Source organism: Panthera pardus, unplaced genomic scaffold (genome assembly GCF_024362965.1).
Source record: "Panthera pardus isolate Hobbes unplaced genomic scaffold, ASM2436296v1 HiC_scaffold_10, whole genome shotgun sequence".
Lineage (NCBI taxonomy): Eukaryota > Metazoa > Chordata > Mammalia > Carnivora > Felidae > Panthera > Panthera pardus.
Window position 1 is genome coordinate 66,907,139 of NW_026526655.1, and position 25,783 is coordinate 66,932,921.

At 36.6% G+C, this 25,783-nt stretch overlaps 1 protein-coding gene across 5 annotated transcripts in view; it reads right to left on the reverse strand.

Annotated features, from left to right (window-relative positions):
* The window catches only part of LOC109272266 (sodium channel protein type 2 subunit alpha), a 138,361-nt gene that overhangs the window by 43,330 nt on the left and 69,248 nt on the right, over positions 1-25,783 (reverse strand). For all 5 annotated transcript variants that reach the window (XM_019458169.2, XM_019458140.2, XM_019458163.2 and 2 more), the window contains exons 9-15: positions 23,746-23,887; positions 23,423-23,629; positions 21,768-22,055; positions 16,323-16,670; positions 12,206-12,338; positions 7,659-7,897; positions 1,508-1,681 (exon numbers count right to left, since the gene is read on the reverse strand). In XM_019458169.2, coding sequence (XP_019313714.1) covers positions 1,508-1,681; positions 7,659-7,897; positions 12,206-12,338; positions 16,323-16,670; positions 21,768-22,055; positions 23,423-23,629; positions 23,746-23,887 — 1,531 coding nt within the window. The remainder of the gene's footprint in view (positions 1-1,507; positions 1,682-7,658; positions 7,898-12,205; positions 12,339-16,322; positions 16,671-21,767; positions 22,056-23,422; positions 23,630-23,745; positions 23,888-25,783) is intronic.

Sequence of the window (25,783 nt, forward strand, 5' to 3'; positions counted from 1 at the left end):
GTGTGTATGTATAGGAAAAAACAGTATATATAGGGTTCAGTACTATCTACATTTTCAGGGGGTCTTGAAACATATCCCCACAGATAAGGGGGGATTACTCGAACTACTTTATTTGAATAAGAAATACTTGGACTTAAGTAAAAATATATATTTTGTCAACCTTATGTCTTTAGTGACTTAATAAATCAACTCATTATAGTGTGTAAATGGCTTGCACCACTGTACTTGACATGTTGGTTGTATTATTAGCTCATGGAATCCTCTAAAGTACCATTTATAGTTCAACTGCAGCAGCGTTTCATCTCTGATGTTTCAGGAAATGTCAGGCCAGGAGTAGTACATTATTTAATGGCATATAAGTGATCCAAAGGAACAAAATATAAGCATCAAAATGTTTAATTTATTGCCAGGGAATAATTAACGCAAAAGAGCCTACATACTAAGCAAAACACTAATGATATTATTTCCATCACTTCCTACTTCCCCAAACTGAATCACAATCATCACAAAGATTTACTAAACACTTTTTAAAGTAGTTGCCCATACTACTTGTTACACAATCATTTCTAATCATTTCTGTTGTTGTTGTTTGGCATCCTTCTAGGTTCAAATTAGATCCATAGCTATCTAGACGACTAGGTAAGGACCTTAGCTGTAAGGATCTCAACTCAAATTTGATCTTTGAAGGCAGTAAGGGAATTCTCAAAAGACTTCACAGCAAACTCTTGAACCTAATCACCATTAAGATAAGTTACCGATAGGAACTTGTCTTTACAAATTATATACAACCTCTGTTATTTGAAAGTAAGTCACAAAAAGAGCCAACTCAAAGTAATAGCATGATAAAACGTATCACACTTTAAATGGAAATGTGCCAAGTGATATTTTGTCTCTTAATTTAAAAGATTCGTGAACTGATGAATATAAAGATCAAATAAAAGACTTTGTTTAAAATTAATAAAATATAATATAGGCAACTCTTCTTAGAGACTGGATTTGGTGACTTCCTGGTTGGCTGAAGGGGCAAATGCATGGGAAGCTCTATCATCTTTTCTTGTCTACTCTACCCAGTCTCAAGTCTTGGCTTCTATGGGGGCAAAGTGGGCAAGTCCATAATTCTTGAGCCTCTGAGAGAAAGGTGGCTCATCCTAAATCTCAGCCAAGCCTTATGAATGGTTAACTCCACATAACTGAAAGATGAATATTGTGTTGTTTAATTGTGATTTGGATTTACATATGGATGCTTTTTTTTTTCTCCCTCCCCATTAGCCCTGCCATTCAATCACTAAAGACAGAACTGTTGGCTGTTCATTTGAATGAACTTCATCTATCCATGAAAGCTCTGATAAAGATCAAAATACTGTCTGATTGTGGAGAAATCCAGTTTGTTTTTAAATGTATTCAAATAATATTGTAACTGTGGGAAATCCTATAATTCTTACTAGATAAGAGTGACGTCTGATTATATTAATTATAAAAACATTACGGATACTCCCAGTTAATTTACCAGCCGAAATGATCGGAGAACTGACAATCCTTCCACGTTTGCCAAACCGAGCTCCATTAAACTAAGGCTCACGATTAAACCATCAAAAATATTCCAGCCCTCTTGAAAGTAATAATATGGATCCATGGCAATTATCTTCAGAAACATTTCTGCTGTGAAGATCCCAGTGAAGACCTAAATGAGAAATGTTATTACACAAGTGAATACTCTTGAAAACACTAATAATTATTGTCTCCCAACAGACCACAATCCAATTAAAAATTTTAAAAATTGGTTTAGGCCCAACAAATCAGTAACCTCAAATGGTCTGTACTCAAATCAATATTTAACTGTTTATTATATTTAAGGCTTATTAAGTGATGAGGAGTACATGAATTAAGACAATAAAATTAATATTGTGATTTTAGTTATCTTACATGAAAGGTTCAGTTAAATCATTATGGTCAACTGCTCGGCTCTGTCTTGTGCTAAGAATATTTCACATTAGCTGTAATAAACATGGTCACCACCAGCCCTACTGATGGTAAGAATACTAAAAATAAAAATTATTTTCCTGACCAAAAAGAAGCAGCATTCTCCATTCTCTATTTCCTTACTCTACAACTATTTCAACCTTTCTCCTCCACATGTCTTCACCTGTTTCCTTATCTTTCACTCTCAGTACTTCTGTGTCACAGAGAGGTAACAGAGGTCAGCCAACCTGAACTTTCTCAGTGTTCCATCTACCTAACTACTTATATCCAAACCCATGCTTTGCTCTAATTTCTCTGCCTGTGTTCTGTGTCTCCTTTGGTCTTCTCAAAGAATTCACCTTCTCAATTAACCTGTAGTTTTAATCTCTTCTTGCTACTGACTGCTTCCAATTGGGATTTTATAGGGAGCAACGGACACTCAGTCCTTCTCTACCACCAGCATCATCAAAGAAACTCTCCTTGCATTCTACTTCCCCTGTTAGCTACCCCCTATACATCCTCTCCTCATGGCCCAACTTCTTTAAGAGGTTGGGTACTTGTCTATACTCAGTAGTTCAATTTCTTCAACTTTACAACATATCAGTCAACACAACCTGCTTTAACCAATTTCACCAATATAGCCACCAACATCACCATTGCTAAATTCAATTGAAAATTTTGCAGTTATCTTGCTTACCTCTTCAGAAGTTTTTTCACATTGTTTACTGTTCCTTGTTCTTTAAAATATTTTCTGTTCCTGGCTTCAGTGATCCACACCTCCCTGGACACTTCTCAGTTGCTTTTCTTCTAACAAATTATTCGATACTGGATTTCTTCAGAGGTCTCTCTGTCCTGGAAATTCTTACTCTAATTTTCCTTTTACAATAAGTTTACACTTTGAGATTTATTTTTCCATTCAAGCACATCTCCTGAGGTCCAGAAATATATACCCACTTGTTTATTCAATACTTTCATTGAATGGCTATTTTACAGGTATCTCAAATTCAACAGATCCAAAATTCACCTTAAAATTTTCTCTGCACAACCTTGCTTCTCTTTTGATACTAACTCAGTAAATGAACTCACTCTCAAACTTGGTGACTATCTCAGAAACCTGACAGTCTTACTGACTTTTCCAAATATCTCTTGAATACTTCAGGTTGAAATTCATCCATGCAGGCATTACCAGCTTATTCTCCTTTTATTGTTGAGTAGACATCCATTGTTTGAATATTCTACAGGTATTAAATACTGTGTAACACTTTTTGTTTCTTTTCTAAGCAATCTTTTTGCCACCCAATCATATGTGCTAATCTTTTCATATATTTTACACTTACATACACTGTAAACTCTTGCTTTAAAAAATCAGCTGTCTTTTAAAGAAATTAAGGAAAAAAGACAGTCTTTTCTATTTACCTACATTTTTAAATTTTGAGTGACCATCATTCCCAGATTCAATTTTCCATCTAATATGCTTTTCTCCTTCAGCCTGAAGAACTAACTTCCTTTGGCATGTCTTGTAGCATAATTCTGGCACAACAACTTCTCTGTTTTTGTTCATGTTAAAGTCATTTCACATTAGCTTTTGATGGACAATTTCACTGCAGATTAAGTTAACTTTTTCTTTTTTTCTTTCTTTCATCAGGCCATTTTCTCATGGACTGAATTATTTCTGATGAGATATCAGCCCCAGTCTTCTGGCTGTTTCTAAAAGTTTCTTTTATTTTCAGCAGCTTGACTAAGATTTGCCCAATGTAGTTTAAATTTATCCTTGCTGATGTTCACTGAAATTTTATAATTTAATTTTAAAATGTCTAAGTTAATATTTGCCACCAATTTTCAGAAATTTTTGGCCATTGCTTTTTCAAATATTTGTTTTGTTCTACTCTTCACCTTTCTCCTTCTGGGTCTCCATTATGCAAATATTAGACCATTTGATGTTATTTTGCAGATTAGGAAGACTCAGTATACTTTTCTTTTTGTTTTTTCTCTGCCATTCAAATTGGATCATTCTGTTGATTTGCTTCAGTTTAGCAACCCTTTCTTCTGTTGTCTGCTTTTTAAAAAACCCATCAAATGAATTTTTCATTTTAAGATTTTTTCTTTTTAGGTCTAAAATGTCTAGATGATTCTTCGTTATAGTTTTCATTTTTTCCTGCTCATACTCTCCATCTGTTTATTCTTTATGACCATTTATTTCCTTCAGAGCATTAAACACATTTATAATAGCTCCTCTAAAGTCCTTTTATGCTGATGCTAGCAATTCAGTCATTTCTGGATCTATTTCTATTGAGTGTTTTTTCTCTCAACTAAGACACATTTTCCTATTTCCTTCACATATCATGCAATTTTTTATGTGATGTAATGTGTTGTAGAGAATTCTGATCAATTATTTTCCTCTGAACAACAACGATTTTTGTTTTATCAGGCAATTAGGTTATAGGTTGGCCACCTGGAATTTATGGTAGCTATGTTTTATATTTGATTAGGGCAGAATGATTTGGGTTTATTCTTTGTCCTAGCTGAATTCTAATTCTTCGGCATAGTCTTTACTTCTGAAGTGCAGCCCATGTGGGGTTTCAAAGAAAAGCTTGAAGTGTTTGTTCAGTTTCTCTACCTTGGTTGGCTTCAAATTCTAAACTCTGTTGTGAGATGTCCCTTTTTATTCTATTTTTTGGAACTGTTTGCAAAGGATTGGTGTTAATTCTTTAAAAATTTGATAGAATTCACCAATAAAACTATCTGAGCCTAGGCTATCCTTGTAGGAATAGTTTTTTTTTTTGTTTTGTTTTTGTTTTTGTTTTTTACTAATCCAATTTTTACTTACTACAGGTTTTTTCAGATTTTCTATTTCTTCTTGACTTAGTTTCAGTAGCTTGTTACTTTCTAGGAATTTTTCCATTTCATGTAGGATATTAATTTGTTGGCATAAATTATTCATAGTATTCCTTAAACTTTTGTTTATGTAAGGCCCATAGTGATGTCCCCTATTCATTCCTGGTTTATTTTAAATTTTTATTAAAATTTATTTAATGTTTATTTATTTTTGAGAGAGAGAGAGAGAGAGAGAGAGAGAGAAACAGAGTGTGAGTGGGGGAAGGCAAAGGGAGAGAGGGAGACACAGAATCTGAAGCAGGCTCCAGGCTTTGTACTGCCAGCTAAGACTCAGGGCTCAAATTCACAGACATGGGGCTCAAACTCACGAACTGTGAGATCATGACCTGAGCTGAAGTTTGATGCTTAACTGACTGAGCCTCCCAGGCACCCCATTCCTGACTTTTTTTTTATAAGTCTAAGTGAAGATTTAACATTTCTGCCGATCTTTTTAAAGAGTCATCTTTTAAAATGTTTATGTATTTATTTTGAGAAAGAGAGAGACAGAGAGACAGCGTGAGAGGGGGAGGGGCAGAGAGAAAGAATCCCAAGTAGACTCCATGCTATCAGTGTGGAAACCAACACAGGGCTTGATCTCACAGAACTGTGAGATCATGGCCTAGCTGAAATCAAGAGTTGAACACTTAAAACGACTGAGCCGCCCAGGCACTCCATTTTTCATTGACTTCTAATTTAATTCCATTTTTGTCAGAAAAGTATTTTGTATGATTTCAATCTTTTTAAGTTTATTGTGGTTTATTTTATAACCTAACATATAACCTATCCTGGGTAATTTTTCATACGTCTTGAGAAGAATGTGTATCCTGTCCATATATTTTCCACTATTCCATGATTCATCTCAAAATGCAATTCTTGCCTTCCTTAACACATAAAGACAAGTTCCACTTTGAATTGTCCATTTGTTATTTTTGTCTTTCCAGCACCTACTCTCCTAGAAATGTCAGATTTGGATTTTTTTTTCTCTTTATAATCCACTCATTTACTCTGTCTTCAGTGATAAGAAATGGTACTGGTGTACTCAAATAGGGCATTCTAACTTTAGGATCAGAGTAACTGACTGGCTTAGAAATAGTCTTGTAACTACAACCAGGCCAACAATATTCTACTCTTAGACCTTTGTTAAAGTAACTAGTTAGGAAGCACAATCCTTCTGCCCAGGGGTAAGATAAAAGTTGGTAGAATGCTGCCATCAATAGAATACCCAGCCAGAGATGAAGGAAACACATTGGAAAGAAGTAGGGTCAGAAAATGACTCCCAATGACATTGCTGGAGAACCAGAATCTAGATAGGTTAAACCATGGAGCTGTGCCCAAATGGACATTAGCTACTGGAGGTAATGAATTCCCTTTATTTTTGCTTATTCCCATTTGAGTTGTTTCCTAATATCCACCTCCATAAAGTTTCTTTCATCCATTTCTCATTTTTTAGAGATAATGTTGAAGAGGTTCTTATATAGGTGAAAATTTGGACTAGGTAATGTTATTGTCCTTTCCTACCCTCCAGTTCTATGATTTCTGACCACAGTTTGTAGGAGCTTTCAGAGTCTCTGATATAGTGTTCAGACTTCCCATTGTTCTGCCAATTTCTCATGGGTACAGTTGCCCCAACTGTAAAATACAGACAATCATAGTATCTACCTTAGGACTGAATTTATGGGAACCTAGAAAGAGGGAGCTCATGTAAATTTCATTTCTCAGGTTGGGAGGTGCATGAGAACTTAAGCCACTTACATTGGTATCAATATATTTTTGTTGCCTGAATTTATTCATTTTGTTTATTTTTTTAATGTTTATTTAGTTTTGAGAGAGAGGGAGAGAGAGGAAAAGAGTGAGAGTGAGTGGGGGGAGGGGCAGATGGAGGGGGACAGAGGATCCGAAGTGGGCTCTGCACTGACAGCAGAGATCCCGACGTGGGGCTTGAACTTAGGAACTGTGAGATCATGACCTGAGCCAAAGTCGGATGCTTAACAGACTGAGCCACCCAGGTGCCCTCATTTTGTTTCTCGGTGTAAGATCACTTTCCTTTCTATCCCTCTACCATATAGCCAGTGAATGTTAACACAAATTTTTAAGTGAAAATGTATGCAAAAATTCATCATTATAAATTCTTACATTTATGGGAAAAATTCACACAGAAATAATAATCTCTATGTGATATTTCCTCCCAAAAGAATTCATCTTCAGGTGTTTATAAATTATATTTCAAAATTACCTAACTTGGTATATTTTACAGTTTGATTGACAAATGTAGTCATGTCCTTAAGAATCTATTCCAAATACCTGAGAAATACACAGAATCTTGTTATCATAGACCAATGTCCTCTATAATTCATAATCATTTTTCTTTTTAAATTTATTTATTTATTTTGAGAGAGAGAGAGACAGAGAGAGACAGAGAGAAGCAGAGAGAGAGGAGGAGAGAGAGAATCCCAAGCAGGCTCCACACCAGCAGCACAGAGCCTGACATGGGGCTCGAACTCACAAACCAGGAGAGGATGACCTGAGCTGAAACCAAGAGTGGGATGCTTAACCAACTAAGCCACCCAGATGCCCTATAATAATCTTTCTAATGGATGGGCAATTTAAATTTAATTCTAAATCAAATTGTACATAAAATTATTAATTCTTTCCCACTCCTTAACTGTAGCAATATATTTTTTGTTGTTGAAAAAGGGATGTTAAACTTCTGCTGTCCAGGTTTACATGGCCAATTAATTCATATTTAACTTGAGGGCGATATATGAAATTCCTTAAAGCAATCATGAGCTCTTTCAGTGGGAAGAGGAACCCTCAGTGAGTCTTACCAGGTTTCCGACTGACAGCACGCTGCTGAATTGCTCCGTCATAGGATAATGCTCCATGGCCATGAAAAGAGTATTTAAGACAATGCAGATGGTGATGGCCAGGTCAACAAATGGGTCCATCACGACCAGGTTGACGAGATGTTTCACCTTTAACCATGGTTTACAGCAATCCCAAATCAAACACATGTTAGCAAATTTGTACCAGCAGGGTGGGCATTTCTGTCTGGATTCTTCAAGTTCTGGAAAAAAAAAAGTTACAATACTCATGAAAACTGCTTACTTTCTATTAAGCAGCATTTGGTTTAAATTGAAAGTGAATTTTTAGAAATCTAAAGTTGTCAAAAGGCCTTAATGGGTTAATCTGATTGTGGAACAGGTTTCACCTATCATGGTTTTGTGGCCTGTAGAAAACATGGCCACAAAAAGGCTAGTGAACTTTCCAAATCTATTTTGGCTAAACAGAATTTCCAAGATTCTATCTGCGATATTAAACTGTCTGAAAATTATCTTCAAGGATATCCAAAACTAATGGGTAGGACTTGGGTTAAGCTCATCCATGCTCCAGATAGAGCCAGATGCATATATGTTATCAAAGAATCCCTCTCAGGAGATGTCTTAAAACCTTTATCAGTCATACTGAATCTCAGTTTCTTGGATTAGGCATGTGTTTTGAGGCAAAATGAGATATTTTTGTCAGTGTCACCAGTCTTAGTTAAAAAGTTTCCAGATAAGCCTTGTAAATACAGACTTGCATACTGAACTCATCAAGATTGTTTTTCTCTATATTTCATTATTTAACTAGAGGGCACAAAAGAAGAGAAAATATGTACCTTAAGGAACTGGGATACTCACTGTTAGCACAAATCAATGTTTCAACTGGGACTTATGTGCTACTGGTAAAATACAAGAGGATTTTCGGTGGAACATATGTAGAACTCATAAATTTTCATGGTGTGAATTTATTTTAATGTATTAAAATGTGTAATTATCATCTCAAGCCTATAAAATTTCATATCAAAATACATTATTTAAGAAAAAGGTACAATGGTTTCAAGAAGCATTTCAACTAAAAAATAGGAGAGAGAAGAGAGATTGCACAGCTCTTTAAGGTGATATTCAAAATACTGAAACTTGGAAAATACTGGCAAAGAATTTTGGAGAATTAGGAAGTGGGAGATTACTATCTTCTTGGGTAAGATGTTCTTTTAATACACTCTTGAGTGGGAAGAGACTGGAGAACTTGTTTTCTGCCCGTGTTATTGCTTCACACCTGTTTACCTGCTCTGCGAAATATGAGACCACCACTTCTTAACACTAAAGTAGAGGGAAAGATTCTTTTTTCATTCATGACATATTTGACTTTGATCAGTTACCTTAGTATTACTATAGTAGCAATGGTAATATCCCTCCAAACCTGGTATAATTTACTAGAAGCTAAACTTTGTGGGAGAGAAAACAGCATATGGAATTGGTAAACATGACCACAGCTAATGATTTTTTTGTTTTGCTGATAAACATTCACTATTAGCTAATGCTATAAGTTTACCACTTCCCTCTAGGAAATTAATTTCCCGATTATTTTTAACAGAAGTCTATTGGAGGTAGATTCTTCAGTGATCTCTTTAGGTATTAAAATTCTTCAAGTGCACAGTTTATTCTATTTTTCTTAATATGTAATTTTGTAAATAATAAAGAAGAGTTGAGGTATAAATCAAAGGCAAAACATAATTATTAATCACCAGTTATTGCATAGATACTTTTAAGACTCCTATATAACATCATGCTTATACTGAAGATAAAAAGATGTCATTTACAGTAAATAACAAAAGAGAAATGAAATAATGACTCTTGGTCTATGTGTAGTCAGAATAAGTTATTTTTTAAAATGCTACTTGTCATTCAGTAGATAAAAAGAAGCAAACAGGAATTGTGTAGAAAAAAAAATATACCAGAGAAAAGTTCAAAAGGGAAAATTCATCCAGTGTTGCTCATCTTGACACCAGGAAAAAGTGAAGCAAAGTTGTTTTAGTTCTAAAATAAAATCATTCAATTATTCATGCCAGAGAGAGAGAGAGAGAGAGAGAGAATGACAGGAGAGAGGGAGACAGAGACAGAGAAAAATAATCTTACATTTTAAAACAAAACAAAGCACTCATGAAAGAACGACAGCCATTTCTCCATTATTCCTGTGTGGATTATCCGCAGTGGGATTCATTTACATCCCAGTTTAGATATTTTGTTGGGTCTCCTCAATTCCTCAGGTGTTCGTAACTTTCCCTCTCACTATCCTTCCCATGGATGTGACCAGGAAACATTTCTATGCGGTTTTTGCATTTAAAACTTGAAAAGCAAACAATTTCATTAAATAGGCTATTCATTACCATGGACAATGGAGACTTGACTGTAGTTCATCAAAAGAAGGAAAACAAAAGATGCCAGCCAGCTGGATCAACAAGCCTGGTTCCAAAAAAAAAAAAAAAAAAAGGAGGGTAAATTAAACCATGATTAGCTTTGAAGGAAGATCCCCAAATAAGCAAATTATGTCAACTTAGGAAACCTTTCTACTGTTAGCAGGAACAAAAAGAGGAAGGACCATATTAAAGACAGCTCTAGTATGCATGTGTATGTGAAGTATTGCTAACAACCAACATAGATCAATGCCACATTCCATATAGCCAATGAAAAACAGAATGAAAATGTTGCCATTGTCCCTCACAAAAGTATAAAGTCACAAAGCTCTGCAGATATTAAATCAAACACTCAATCTCCTGCTTCCTGAATTATACATATTTCTAGGACATCCTAGGCAACTCCATTGAGATACATTTCAATGGAGAGGCATTTGGGTGCACTCATTTTGAACTCCATATCTTAATTAGTGGACAAGTCCAATCTTGTGGTGGATTGATGTTTTTCAAGTAATTTCTTATGTTAGCTCAAACTTAATGGTATCAGAAGTGCAAAGTAGGACTGTTGATTTAGACTTACCCTGTCTCCTTCTCTACTTCTTGCTTTAGGGAGCAGACATGCTGCTGACATCGGTAGCAGAACCACTGGCAGCTTCCTCTCAGTGGTTTTGCTATGGCAAGGAGCAGAAGACCAGAGAATCTTCAAAAGATTTACCTGGAGGGACAGGGAGGAGCAAGCTACTGGCAGCTGGGGGAGAAGAGGGAGTGCAAGCTAACGCAGGCGAGGTTGGAGAAGAACGTACTGAGTTTAATATTCCATAGAAATCAGTGAAAAGATTTCTGATACTGCAGTAGGATATTATAGAAATTGGGTCTTGTAATATTGACATGGCTGTTATATATTCAGCCATCTACACTGTGGGTTTTTCCTGGCTGTGACTTTTAGGCTTTGGTACTGGTATTAGTATCAAAGGATCTTTGCATTCAGACTAGAAAAGAATTATTCCAAGAATCCATCCAATACCAAGAGAAACTATAACTAACAATAAGAAAGCCATGTGCCTATGCCTCATCTCTCATTCACCATCTCTCTTTTTTTTTCCTTAGACATGTCTGCACACACACACACACACACACACACACACACACACACAGCTTGGGAGAGGGCAGAAAGAGGTAGTTATAACAGAGATAGGGAGAGAAGGGAGAAGGGGGTAAGGGAGGAGGATAGAATATATTTTATATGAAGGTATTTTCCAAGTAGTTGAAGTTGATAGTTCATATTTAAATTAACTTACAGCATGGAAAGACACAAATGTGAATTAACAAAAACAATGAAAATAAAACAATAATGATAATATTTATTAACTGCCTTCTAAATTCAGATACATAGGTGCTTTATATATGATGTCTCAATTCTTACAACAATCTTATGCCTAAACTTCATTATCTGCATTTTACTGATGGGAAAACTGTGGTTTAGAGTCATAAATTAACACATTTAACATGTAGCAGAGCCAAGAATTGATCACAGATCAAGCTGTCCCCAAAGTCTTTATTTTGGCATTATAAGGTCCAGACGTCTAAACAATATGTTAACCACTCAGAAATATAATCTGCAGCTAAAGAAAGAGATGATATATTGTAATACTCTGGTCAGAGAGAGGCAAGAGTAGTTCTAAAAATTCTTTAAAAAAATGCTTCAAAGAGGTTAATATAGAATCCTAATCCACATTTTTAATTTATATTTCTGGTTAAATACAAGGACTTTATAACTTGTGTCTTAAGCAGTTAACACAATTCAAATGGGTTAGCATCATCATGAAAATAAATATTTATAATGTTACTCTTTTCATTGTCATGCACACAACAAGCTTCAACAGTTTAGAATTTAATCTACAAAGCAGTATTCCAAGTATATCTTGAATTTGCATTAGCTTCCTGGAGACTAAATGTAAAAATCTATTCGAGATAGTACAATCTATGTGTTGTATGTGGATTTTACTTTTAACTGGTAAGAGATATAATGCTGGTATGGTATAAGGTCAGGAAGAATTTTCTTGGAATTTATGGAAGTATTTTGTTTTCATCATTACCAAAGCACCACCAAGTAGCTCTGCTGTAAGGCTTTTGACGTACCTTCCATGGTGTTGGTCAAAATACTAGCTAGACTCATTGCTCTTTGCCTTGCCGTAGGATCTTCCAGCAAGTCCATGGAAACATGGTAAGAACTGGATCGTCTCTTTCTTAGTTCTGTTTCAGTAGTTGTGCCCTGAAAATAAAATTTCAGATAAAATAACTATTACTCTTAAGGGTAGCAAAACCCAAAGCGTTCCTATAATAGGTGCTGCTTAACTAAATGTCCACCAGATGAGAATAGCTCATTAAGACATTGCTGGAATCATCATTCTTGGGAAGTGTTTGAAAGCCCATCAGATTCTCATCCTTCAGGGATGCCAGGGTTTGCAATCAAGCTGGACTTTAATTCCTCCCCCTTGGAGCTTTTGACTGGAGGGATCATGCCTACCATCATACAGATGACTTTTAGCATTTCAATCAATCTTACCTAGGACTTCAGAGTCAAGCTCATTGTTCCTTGATATACCCTCAGGTTGAATTATTAGACCTTTATAGACACATATTCATGTGGTTTAATGTATGGAAAGAAGTTTTAAGGTTTCCCTAATACTCATCAGTAACAGTTCCCCTAAAATGTGAATTCCACTTGTAAAATGTTTTTGTTCATTATCAACAGGTAGCATTCCCTAACATCCTTAACAATAAAAGTAAAATATTAGAACTAATCTGCAACTGTCTTACATTTACAAAACAACTCCAAAAAAATCCACAAAACAGCCCATATCCTTGGCACCGATACTCTAATTTAAGGCAATAACACCAATTTTAGGAACTTTGATTTTTAACCATGATAAAATGATTTGATGATTTTCTATTCCAAAATAAACTCACTAAGATTTCAACACGGGTGGAAATTTATTCCTACTTTAGGAGATCAAACAATGAAATTAATTATCACAGGAAGAAAGGGCAAAACTCATACTTTTCAAATGCAGATCTGAGGGCCAATAACAAATAAGTCATTTTTAGTTCTCTGAGGATTCTCCCTATTTCTGAAAAAGCAATATGAGTCCTGTTCATCTACTTTGACTTTACTGTGGGATGAGTAATATTATGTTATTAATCTGCATACCTCTAATGTAGACATATTCAAAAGCAAAGTTTCCACTTAACTGATATGATTGCCATTAATGGTGATAAACATCTATACATGTCACTCTAAAAGTAATTTTTCATAGAAGAGAAATAAAATTAATGAGAAAAAATAACCATTCTCTGATGAAACTAAAGCTCTTTAAATCAAAAGGTTATCTCTCAAAAATTAAAATATTTGGCTTGGTCAGAGAAACAATGTCTTGAGAAAAAAAAAGGTCACTTACAGTTCATCTAGTCTCTTTTGCTCTATAGAGAACTATACGTGCAATCCTAGATCTGTCTAATCTTTAATGATAGATTTCTGAACCTCTAACGATATTACTGAGGAAATTCTTAAGTTAAATTGCTTCCATTGAATTTATGTATAGAGGATACTGTGTGCTTTGGAGGGGGTCATTTGCCTTCAGCTGTTTCTTTTCTTTTTCTTTTTAATTTTTAAATGTTTATTTTTGAGTAAGAGAGAGAGAGAGAGAGAGAAAGAGTGTGAGCAGGGGAGGGGCAGAGAGAGAGGGAGACACAGAATCCGAAGCAGGCTCCAGGCTCTGAGCTGTCAGCACAGACCCCCATGTGGGGCTCGAACCCACAGACCCCAAGATCACGACCTGAGCCGAAGTCAGATGCTCAACCGACTGGCCACCCAGGCGCCTTCAGCTGTTTATTTTCTATTCTCATTTCCCCCTCTGCAGTCTCTGAAAACCTACTCCTTCATCTACACCTTCAGCTCCAGCTGCACCACAGGGTAGTGCCCTGCTTCTCAGCACCTGACCACAGGATTGAAGAATGGACAGGACAGAGGGGGAAATAAAAGGATCTCGCTAAGCTCTGCTTCAAATGGGTTCCAAATTGCCTTCAGAGATTTATCCTACCCTCTCTGATAGGGCAGGAGTTTTATAGTAATTACTGAAAATGCTATTTTCTGAGATTCTCTTTGTATTTATGCAAAAAAGTTGTGGATTTGTTTTTGTTTGTTCAATTAACATTTATCAAGATCAGTGATGCTCATACTTTACTATGTGTAAGAATCATGTGGGATGCTTGTTAAGGAAGGACTTTCCCTGACTTGGTTCTCTTCAGTCTTTTAGTCTGAGTAAGTCTCAATCGGCCCAGGAATCTCTATTTTTTTTTTTCCCTTAAATCACTTTATTGAGGAATGACTGACATGTAAAAAGCCGTATATATTTAATGTATGCAATTCAATGAGTATACACTCATGAATTATAACCACTATCAAGGCCACAAACAACTTCAACATCTTCCAAAGTCTCCTCCCACACGCTTTATTATTGTTGTTGCTGTTATTATTTGTGAGACCACTTAACACAAGATCTATCATCTTAGCAAAATTTTAAGTATACAATACAGTATCATTATCTTATAGGCACAATGCTCCACAAATATCCAGAACTTATTTATCTTGCTTAATGAAAATTTTGTACCCTTTGACCATCAAACTCACAGAAGCAGAGCAGAATGGTGGTTGCCAGGGGTTGGGGGAGAGGGAAATGAGGTATCTCCATTTTTAAGAAGCATTCCAGGGAATTCTGATGCAAGTAGTCTGAGGGTGAAGTAGTATATTCTGAGAAACACTGGATTAAAATGAAAATGTTTACCTCCTTAGCAATTTCTTATTGTCCATTTAAGAAAGTTTAAAAAAAAAATCAAAGGAAGGCAATACTGAAGAATGGATAGAATGTAGGTTTAGTAGCCAGCATACCTGGGGTCAAATCTTAGTTCCACCATGCACAGGCCTCAGTTTCCTCCTCTGTAAAATGGGGATAATATTAGTAACTATGATAAAGGGTTGTGGTGAGGACTTAATGAACTAATACATGTAAAAGTGCTCTGGACAGTGTCTGGTACACAGCTACGCTTATTTTTTAAGAGACGTTGATATTCTTTCTCCATTCTTCCTGGTTCCTTCACCGCAGAGTTCTACTTTTTCACGATTTTATCTGAATCCAGGAAGCTTGGACATTTCTTTGGGAGAAAGTGGGGGCAGAGGCCATGGGGAAAAAAGTGATCAATGGCTATTTCTGTAACCCGAGTTAAGAAGTTCCTCTACTAGGTGACTAAAAGCTGACTCTGTATGATTTTATTGTGGCTTAAAGAGCTTGTCCAACTATAATAAATGCGATTGTATTAAAAAAAGGCATACAAAGAAGATTTTAATATGATTTGGCAAACTATAAAATACAACCAAATGACATGGCTTGAATACTTTTATGTCAGCGACTAAATTCTTATTTAATACTAAAGCTTAAAAGCACCTTACGTTTTACAAATGAAAATGTCAATAATATATCCTTATTATATCCTTATCCTAATATATCCTTTAGTCAAAACTCTTTTTTATATTCTTGACTTACAGTCTCTTTGTTTACATAAAGAAATCATGATAGTAATATAGAAAATCGAAATCTGTTCTAAAAATGACAATACATGACCCTACCAGGTACTTTGAGTGACTTCTTTACCACACAAAGGTACAATGGCTGGGGTCGTTTGAGTGGGTGCTAAACATGTTACAGTACTCTGACCTGCAAAGAAAAAGAATGTTGCAGGGCAGGATTTAGATGTCTTTAATGATAGTATCTACTTCAAGTGAAGTATCAAATTCTCCTTTTGATGGGACAGTAGTAACAAGTTCCTTAAGCTGAGTATATAATCTCTTGCATTTCATTCTATCATATTAATGTTCTATTATATTAATTAAACATTATGTTTGATAAGTTATTGCTGTGCTTTTTGGCAAGTTTCACACGCCTGGGCCTCTGAGTATATCTTTTTCTTCTTCCCGTTTTATGATGAATACTTCTATTTAGATTTTATGAGACCCAACCTATATTTTTAATTAATTTGTAGAAAACTCTAAATAGAACAATTTGACAAAAGAAGTTCACAGCTGGACTGAACCAACCCTAACAACTGACCTTACAAAATTCTTGCATGTGGAAATCAAACAATCCTCCCGCCTACACCACACAGATCCCTTCCCAGTGGCTGCAGTTTTCACTGGCCTCACCTCTGGAAGGAGTTGTCCAGCTGGAGACGTGAGAGCAGAAGGCCCCCCCACCAGGGACACCACTCCGTTGCAGTCCACGGCGCTGTGCATCTTCCCGTTCACCGGCAGAATGGGGAGTACCCGGGAGGCGCGGCTGGCCTGGCTGACGTTGCTGTGACGCCGCTCTCCGTGTCGGTGTGGCACAAACAGAGAGTCTCTCCGGCTGTCATTGTCTTCAAAGGTGCTGTGCTCGTCATCGGCAAAGTCATTCTCAGAGCCAATATCCTTCGCTCGACCTCTGAAACTGAAAAGGCTCGCCCTACTGTTGCGTCTTGGAGAGAAAAGGGAGCCACGGATGCTCAATAAAGACTAGGAATAACAAGAAAGCAAACGAAACACAGATGAAAGGAGTTAAGAGCGGTCATTCAGAAATACGTGAGACTTAACTTGTTGTTTCAGATTTGTTGACTTGCTTAAGGCCAAGTCATTGGATGAGTGGAACCATGGGACCCTGTGCTAACTGCTGGTGGTGTTCTGGCACTCTCTACTAGGCCCACCTCTTTTTGATTTGCTTTCCCTTTTTCTCCCTTCCTTCATTTTTTTAAATTTTCCGCCATTTTCTTCTATTTTACACATGCCTTAAGACAGTCACAAATACCCCTCAACATTGTTTTGTCCCATTATTGGCACTAGAACAGATTTTTTTGCTAGACCCTATTCTAGAAGCCAGCCTCACTTAACAAGCCAATGGAAAGCAATTGCATATACACCTACATTTAGATCCTTTGAAGCCAGAAATACACCAAGAGCTCACTAGCGACCACACCCTGATGCAGACCTTACCACAGAGGAAAATAAAATCAAGCTTGCTGGTAAGTCTGTTTAATTATAGTACAAGGAGCAGCTTTCCCCCTTCCCTTTGCATATTTTATAAAGTCTTCATGAATAAATTAAACAAATCAAGCTGAGAACTTTATGATTCATTCCCTGATTTTCACTCTTCTGTCTCTCAAGAAATCTGAAGAGTACCATATTCACAAAAACCTGGTTTTCACTAAGTATTTGGTCACAGTCATTACCCAGGTTTCTAAATGGCTACATTGTCACTGCCACCATGCAGTTTACCTTGATTCTTAAGCATAGCAGCCTTGAACACAATTAATCACTTCCTGTTTATTACTAGTCTACGTTTATAACTTTACTGTGGCAAACACTTTTTGCTCATCGGATATCCACTTCTCCTTGTTCTGTCAACAGTATCCTGATTATCCTTGACAGTAATGTTGAGGCAAGACCATGACCCAGGCCTAGCCAATGAGGGTATTCCATAGAGAATCGTGTAAAGAGGGGCAGGGGACCCTGCTTGGTCCATTGACAGCCACTTCTTTCTTTTACAATTGTTGGGAAAGAGGTGCATTTTCAATTGGGGGTGCTAAGAATATTGACGAGAAGGTTGAACTTGCAGTGGGAATCTTGCCACTGTGTTGGAGAAACCCGGGCTGAAATATGGAGAAATGCTTGGCCATAACGTGTTTTGAGCCTTCGAATCCAGCTATGCCCAAAGCTACTCACAGATATTATCTATCTGATTTAATCAGGTCTCTTTTTATTTCGGCTGACTTGAGTTAGAGTTCTATGATTATTAATAGAAAGAATACTGATTTCATCATTTCAATATTACTAGTTTGATCTTTTTCTCTCCAAAGGATTTAAAGGTAACTAAAATTATTTTGTACCTATATACAGTTCATATTCCCTGACCAACAAGTCTGCTTTTGATTTTCTTTTTAGCTAAAGAATAATGTTTCTCAGTAACGTCAATAAACATCTACAAAACATTTATAAACTTTAAACACTCTCTTATGTTATGGGATTCTATTCATTTACACAAAGAAGCACATTTACTTATTTTTTAATGTTTCTTTACTTTTGAGAGAGAGAGAGAGAGAGCCCACACACAAGCTAGGGAAGGACAGAGAGAGGGGGAGACACAGAATCCAAAGCAGGCTCCAGGCCCCGAGCTGTGAGCGCACAGCCCAATGCGGGGCTCAAACTCACAAACCATGAGATCACGACCTGAGCCGAAGTCAGATGCTCAACTGACTAAGACACCCAGGTGCCCTCACAAAGAAGCACATTTAAAGAGACTGATCTGCTCCTCCAACAGAAGTAATTTCTACTTTTCCTGTTCCCAAATTTTTTCATCTTAGTTCCAACTTCATTAGTAAAATTCCTTCTTTCCTTTATTGTTTTCCATACAAGTAATTATTTTTAAAATTTCTCTTAGACTACCCAATTTCTTTCATCTCCTTTTGCTCTTTTCACAAGATATTTTGATTTAGCTATAAAAACATAAGAATTACAGGATCTGTGACATACTGGTTATCGTCATCTCAAAAGATAAGAAATGCTTGGCAATAAGAAATAAGGTAGAAATTATATGTATCACTCTTACTAAGAGTTTATATTTTAGCTATAAGTACTCCATTCAGAGCCAATAGAAGGATTGGAGGGAGATATGTTATAAAATTGCACACAAAGTTTCTCCAAGTTCAAAGGTGAATTATGCCATACAAGAGCTCAGTTTACATGAGATGGCTGTATGAAAAACGATTGTGCCCCATCCGCTAGCATCAACTTTTACTGCTTGCATTAATTATATGAATCCATAACAATCAAATGCTGCACTGCAAATAAAGGATGGCCAATAAGAAAAATCTGCCATAACAAATGAATCTCTAAAAAGCAAAACTTAAGAAGGCCGACTATATCTTGTAAAGGTTTCAAAATAAAATGTCCAGATTGTCTTGAGACTTGATTAGAGACTGTTCTCTTGGTTTCTTTCTCTCCCCTCTCCCATACTAAAAAATCAAACTGAAGCCTCAGAAAGATTTCATACAATCCACCTACTATACTGAAAAATTCTAATCTTGCAATAAAAGCCTACATTATATATACTATATATGTATATAATATATATATATTAATATGAAGGTATAAATGGTTACCAACACAATTGCCTTTCCATCATGTTACCACAAAACAATAGTTTTAATGCTTTGGGGTCTTGGGCTTTCAAAAAATCTAAAAATGGACCTTTCATCACTGTACCCAGGTTAAGAACCTCTACCTCGCTTGATATTTTCAGTATTACTTCCAGGGATTTGGAGAGTGGGATTAGTATAAATTCAGGATTCTCCCTGTCTCTCTCCCCTCTTCCTCCCTTTCTCTTTCTCTCCCTCTTCCTCTTTCTCTCTGCCTCTCCATCTTCTTAGCTATTTGTTTGACTACTTATCAGATAAAAGGAAAATCTTTCACTTTTTAAAAATACGGATACCATTTAAGAAACAAGTTTCAGTGTGAGCCAGATGGTGCATGTTGTATAAGTCAGTGATCACTTATCATGCCCAGCTAGCTAGGAAATAGTTACCAAGAAGACAGTACTGGGGAAATCCATGAGCACAATTTATAGAAATAAGCAGGTCAAAACTTAACCTTTTCAGGCTTCATGATTTCACCTAGAATTAGGTCTACTGGATTTGAAATAAAGCAAATTAAAGAGACTCTCTGTGGCACCTGGTGATTTGCTCTTTCAAATTTGGGCAATTTTACCTCTAGTAAAATTTATTTTATTTTGAAACCCCTTCCCTCTCTCCCTCCTTTCCTCCTTCTCTCCCTTCCTCCCTTTCTACCTTCTTCCTTTCCTTTCTTTCCAAAATGAAGATGCTGCAAAAAGGGAATCTGATTTTTAAGGAATTCACATTTATTAAGATTAATGTCTCCACTAATTAAATCATAATTATGACAACATGAACGAGAATGAGTATAAAATGCAGATATTAAAAACAAATTCTATTTTAAATATGAACTAAACCCTACTAATCCTTTAATCTATCCCATGTCATAATGTTATTTGGACTTGGAATGAATCAAGTTGACCTATAAAAATTTTACACCTATTAAATATAAGTTTTTGTGAGACTCTATACTATAAAATGTATGAAACAACTAAAATCCTATATATTAATTGTTTAGTGAAATCAAATGGTAAGTTGCCTTATCAGTTTTCTTAAATACTCTTTCAGGTTGGGCTGAGAAAGTGGAAAGTTCAGGTGGTTCACTGTCATATCAAATTTGAATACCACCTGAACCCTTAATAACTATATGACATTGGGCAGTTATTTAATTTCTCAGGGCCTAATAAATAGTGAAAGTAATATGACGCAGAGCTGTTAGTATTAATTATGATAATGTAAAAAGAATGCCAAGAATAAAACAAGCATTTGACAAAGAATACAGCCCTCTCTTTCTTTTCACATCTGTAGTTTGGGGTGATGATTATGGTACCTGCTCAGGGCTGCAGTGACAGATTTAAACAAATTTATATTGAAAGCTGCAATGCACTTTGTCTATTGTTGTTCTTTTTTAAAAAATTTTTAACGTTTATTTTTGAGAGAGAGAGCTGAGGAGGGGCAGAGAGATAGAGGGAAACACAGAATCCGAAGCAGGCTCCAGGCTCTGAGCTGTCAGCACAGAGCCTGACGTGGGGCTTGAACCCACGAACCGTGAGATCATGACCTGAGCCGAAGTCCGGTGCTCGACCGACTAAGCCACCCAGGCGCCCCTATCTATCAGTGTTGTTCTAATTGTCTTTGTTACTGTATAGATACTAAGGTTTCACCACTGGTGAAATTGTCTTCTGAGAACCCGTATTCCTGGTAATTCTCTTGGTAATTTCAAAATTTAAGGATCCTAAATTTCAAAGTTTCCACAGCTTGTGTTAGTACATAAGCCACAGGCATCCAGTGAACATTTACTGCACTGTAGAATCAAGGTATTCTTTCAAGGGGACTCCCACATTAAACATGAGACAGATAATCAAGTGCCACTCAACACCACTATTTATTTAGTGTCATAAATACTCCTCAGTGCATTTCCACCTAACAATTTTGGCTACACTTCTAGAAAAATTTTGCTTCAGTTCCCCTTGAAATGAGGGTCTGAAGAATGATTCTTCCAATGAGGTTTGTATGTGAATGGGAACAACCACACAGATGGTCTGAAAGAATACACAGTTCACTTCTAGGAACCTGCCACTCAGAAAGCCCATAGTTACTGGGTCCAGGCACAGCAGCATAGCTAAAAACGGATGGGAACCATCTGCTGAGAATTTCTCATGTGGAAACTTGCCCTGAGATGTTTGAGTCTTCAACAAAACCTCAAAACCACAAACCTTCCCAAGCTCAGTGGGGATCTACGCTCTAAAACTGCTTTCTTGGGATTCCAAAAGTCACAAAACTCACAAAGTCTCTGAGGTGATAATCAAAACACTTGATGATCATTACAATTCTGAAAGCACTGTGCCATCCAGGGGTAAGACGGTTTTATTTCTACCAAATGCTGGCGTATCTTTAAAACATGGCTTGTTACGAAAATGCAATTTGTGTAAGCTAATAATATCTTTACCTGGTGTGGAGAAGAAAACCTCTTTTCATATGTCAGCCTGCTTCCTTCTAAGGAAAAACGGAAACCTTTTCTTCTTATGCTGTCTTCGGATTCCGATTTGCGGACCCCGTCTTCTTTGTCTTCTTCTCCAGACTGTTCTTTCTGCTTCTTTTTCTTCCTTCTGTTTTTCAGCTCTTTTTCACTCTTGGAGCTCAACTTTGATGCTACTGAAGAACTCTCTGAGAAAACGCCTATCCCGCCGGCACCACTGAACTCTCTTGATTCAGCAGATGCTGCCGCAGCTGCTGCCTGGAAGGGCATGTGGTAAATGGTAGTTGCACACAAACCTTGCGAAACTCTATCCATGTTTACTGCTTAATTTACTTTTAGTATCATGAATACGATCTTGAAAAACAATTCTCCATTCTGGTCCATATGTTGGAAAACAATGCATTGTCAGTAGACCAATTAAAGAATTAAAGTCAATAGACACGTGGAAGATGATACATGTGACTTTGATGGAAACTTTCAAGCTCTGGCCTCTCCATATGCTCTCTATTCAATAATATGAGCAAGACGTTCAACTATCATAACACAGTTTTCTATGACTTAACCACTATTTTAAGAAGGAAAGAATTCAAGAATTAAAGGTTTCCTATTTCAACCTGATATATCACACTTCCACTTGACAGTCACTTTTGGCACCCTTCTAAATTAGTGAATTTAGTTCAACCAAATATTTTTATTTTAATAAAATCTCCCCCCCTCACTTGAGTATTTCACTAAGAAATGTACAACAAAAACACGTTACAGATCATATATAAGGGAATCCCAGATCATGGCCTCTGAATGAATTTCTAAATTATAACAGCACAGTTTTTGGAAAGATATGGTATTTTATGTTGCTGCTGTTACCCCAGTATATTTTATCTATCTGACCTTTATTAAATATTTAGGAGACTCAGTATTAAAAGGTAACTATAGTTAAGATCCAAGAAAATCCAAAAATAGGCAATTGGATTAGCTAATGCCATTAAGTCAAGGAAATGTAATTCGGAGCAATTCTTGCCTTATTCTGAAGTCTTATCAAGTCCAAATTAAATTATTTTTACAGGATAGGAGGCAAAGCATGTAGTGATTTACTGTATTTATACACCAGCATTTTTCTTATGCAATCCATAAACTTGCATTAAGCACCCTTCAAATAAAAAATAAATATTAAATAGGTCTTTGTTTTTTCAGATGCTAGGAAATAATCTTCTCAGCTTGACTCTGGTTTTCTGACCTTTCCCACCTCTAGTGACACTAATGAGGAAGTAACCAGAACAAATTCCTCTTCCCCAGAAACATTAAGGAAATGCTTTGATTGACAGCATGTAGGTTTAAGTACTTTGTGAGCTTGAGCAAATGAGGAGTCACAAGGGAGAAAAAAAAAGTCAACAAAGCAATTATAAATTCTCCATGTGTTGATGCCATCAGATTGACAGTAATCATCAACATAAAATAATAATCTCCTAAAAACCTAACAGGCTTTTAACACCAAACACACATGACATGTTTCAAATGTCACTTTTATCCACTACTGATTTTGTGTACTAAATGCCATTGTCCTCACCGGTGTGGTCAGAGGACTGAGATCAACAAGCACAAAAGGGCTCTATGCTTGCTAACTATACCTGAGCTTCCTCTTGTTGCTTTTTTAACTGTTCGAGCATCTGTTGAAATTCAGCTTCTTTCTGTTCAGCTTCCTCGAGGGTTGCCTGATTCTGTTCCTCGTAGGCCATGGCCACCACAGCCAGGATTAAATTTATCAGGTAGAATGAGCCCAAGAAAATGACCAGCACAAAAAATATCATGTATGTTTTCCCAGCAGCACGTAGTGTCTGCAAAAATGTAAGAGATATTTATGAAATTTTATATAGATGTTACAGCTTTTATAGCAATTCTCTTGATCTCAGTATTTCATGCCTCCCAGAAGAATCATTTTATCTGTTCTCACCAGTTGGTAAAGGTTCTCCCAGAAGTCTTGAGTCATGAGACGAAATAAGGACAAGAAAGCCCAACTAAAGGTGTCAAAGCTTGTATAGCCATAGTTGGGGTTTCTACCAGCCTTCACACAGATGTATCCTTCTGGGCATTGGCTGTAATTAGATTAAAAGAAAGTCAGGACTGAAAGTCTGCAGGCTGACTTCCCTGTTTTTATAGACGCCAATATCAATTTTATATGACACTAGGGAAAACGGATTTCTCTCAACTTACCCAGCACTTAACCCACTACTGTGTGGGCTGATTTACATAATAACAGAATATGTTAAGACTCTTTGTGGATTACTCTGTGATTCCTAATTGTCATTATATTTACCATGTCTCCATATAAAAGCAATCACATCATGATTAATATCTTCTGGGACTTACAGACATGATCAGGAAAATAAGCCTACAGGGAAAAATTGATTTTCACTGAAGATATCTACAGGCAGAGTGACTGTGTGTGTGTGTGTGTGTGTGTGTGTGTGTGTATGTGTGTGTGTGAGTAGGGAAAAGGGGTGATGGAAGGATGGATGAGGGCACATGGAGAGGAGGGAATGACTCTGCATATTGAAGATTTCATAGTTATGTCCTTAATGATTAAGCCAAACCTGGCCTCAATATTGTGCCTGACGCTTCTGGGTTACATGATCTCGGGTAAATTTCCTAACTTTGCTAATCTTCAGGCACCTCATTTATAAGAAAGGGCTAATAATCGAAATTGCCTTGTAAATAATTTTTTTTAACGTTTATTTACTTTTGAGACAGAGAGAGACAGAGCATTGAACGGGGGAGGGTCAGAGAGAGAGAGCGAGACACAGAATCTGAAACAGGCTCCAGGTTCTGAGCTGTCAGCACAGAGCCCGACGCAGGGCTCGAACTCACGAGCCGTGAGATCATGACCTGAGCCGAAGTCGGACGCTTAACCGACTGAGACACCCAGGCGCCCCAGAAATTGCCTTGTAAATATATAAGCATTGAATAAGACATCATATGTAAAGCACTTAGTATTACAGACAAGGAATTAAAATTAGTTTGTTTTACTTATCACTGGGATTTGGAGATAAAGGCAGCACAATATTTATCATATGAGCCAAATGTAAAGCCATTGGAAATTTTGCTACAGGTATTAATTATGAATAGCCACAATATCATCTTCCATTGAAAAAACATTAGAATTCTTTTGTGATTCTAAATTCTTGGGAAATAGGGGAAGGTAATTATTTCTCTGACTCTTCCTTGGCTTTAGCTCCAAGGGCAATACTTTTTATTTATTTTTTATTTTTTTTTAATGTTTTTTATTTGGGGGAAATAGAGAGACAGAGTGGGGGAGGGGCAGAGAGAGAGAGACAGAATCTGAAAGCAGGCTCCAGGCTCTGAGCCTGTCAGCACACAGCCTCATGAGGGGCTCCAACCCACAAAGCGTGGGATCATGACCTGGGCCGAAGTCAGACGCTCAACGGACTGAGCCACCCAGGCACCCCCCAAGTGCAATACTTCTTAATAACAAATATTCACACATCAATCATAATAATCAAAAGCACATATTGAGTGCTATAATAACTATTTATTCACTAATCCATTTAATTCTCATAGCAATTCTATTATACTAACCATTTATCACATGAAGAAACTAAGGCAGAGAGAGGTTATGTTATTTGGTGGAGTCAGGCTTGAATCCATGCAAACTTCCCAGTCTATGCTCTTAACCACTTTGCTAAAAGATGCTCGACATACACTCACCATGACTCAGATACTGTCATTATCTTCAGAGATCTTACATCTGAAGCCATGGAGACTACATTAGCATATAAAAAATATCACACTTACAAAAGTACATGCTTATGAATTCCATTAACTTAATCTTCTAATACATATGTACTGCTTTTTCAATTTTCCATTTAACTAATTTGGAAGATTAGCTGTGACCTAGTATGGAAAAGTAATTGCCACATATGAGTGTGTGAAGGAGGTGAGAATCCACACTTATTTCAGCTATTTTGAGAATC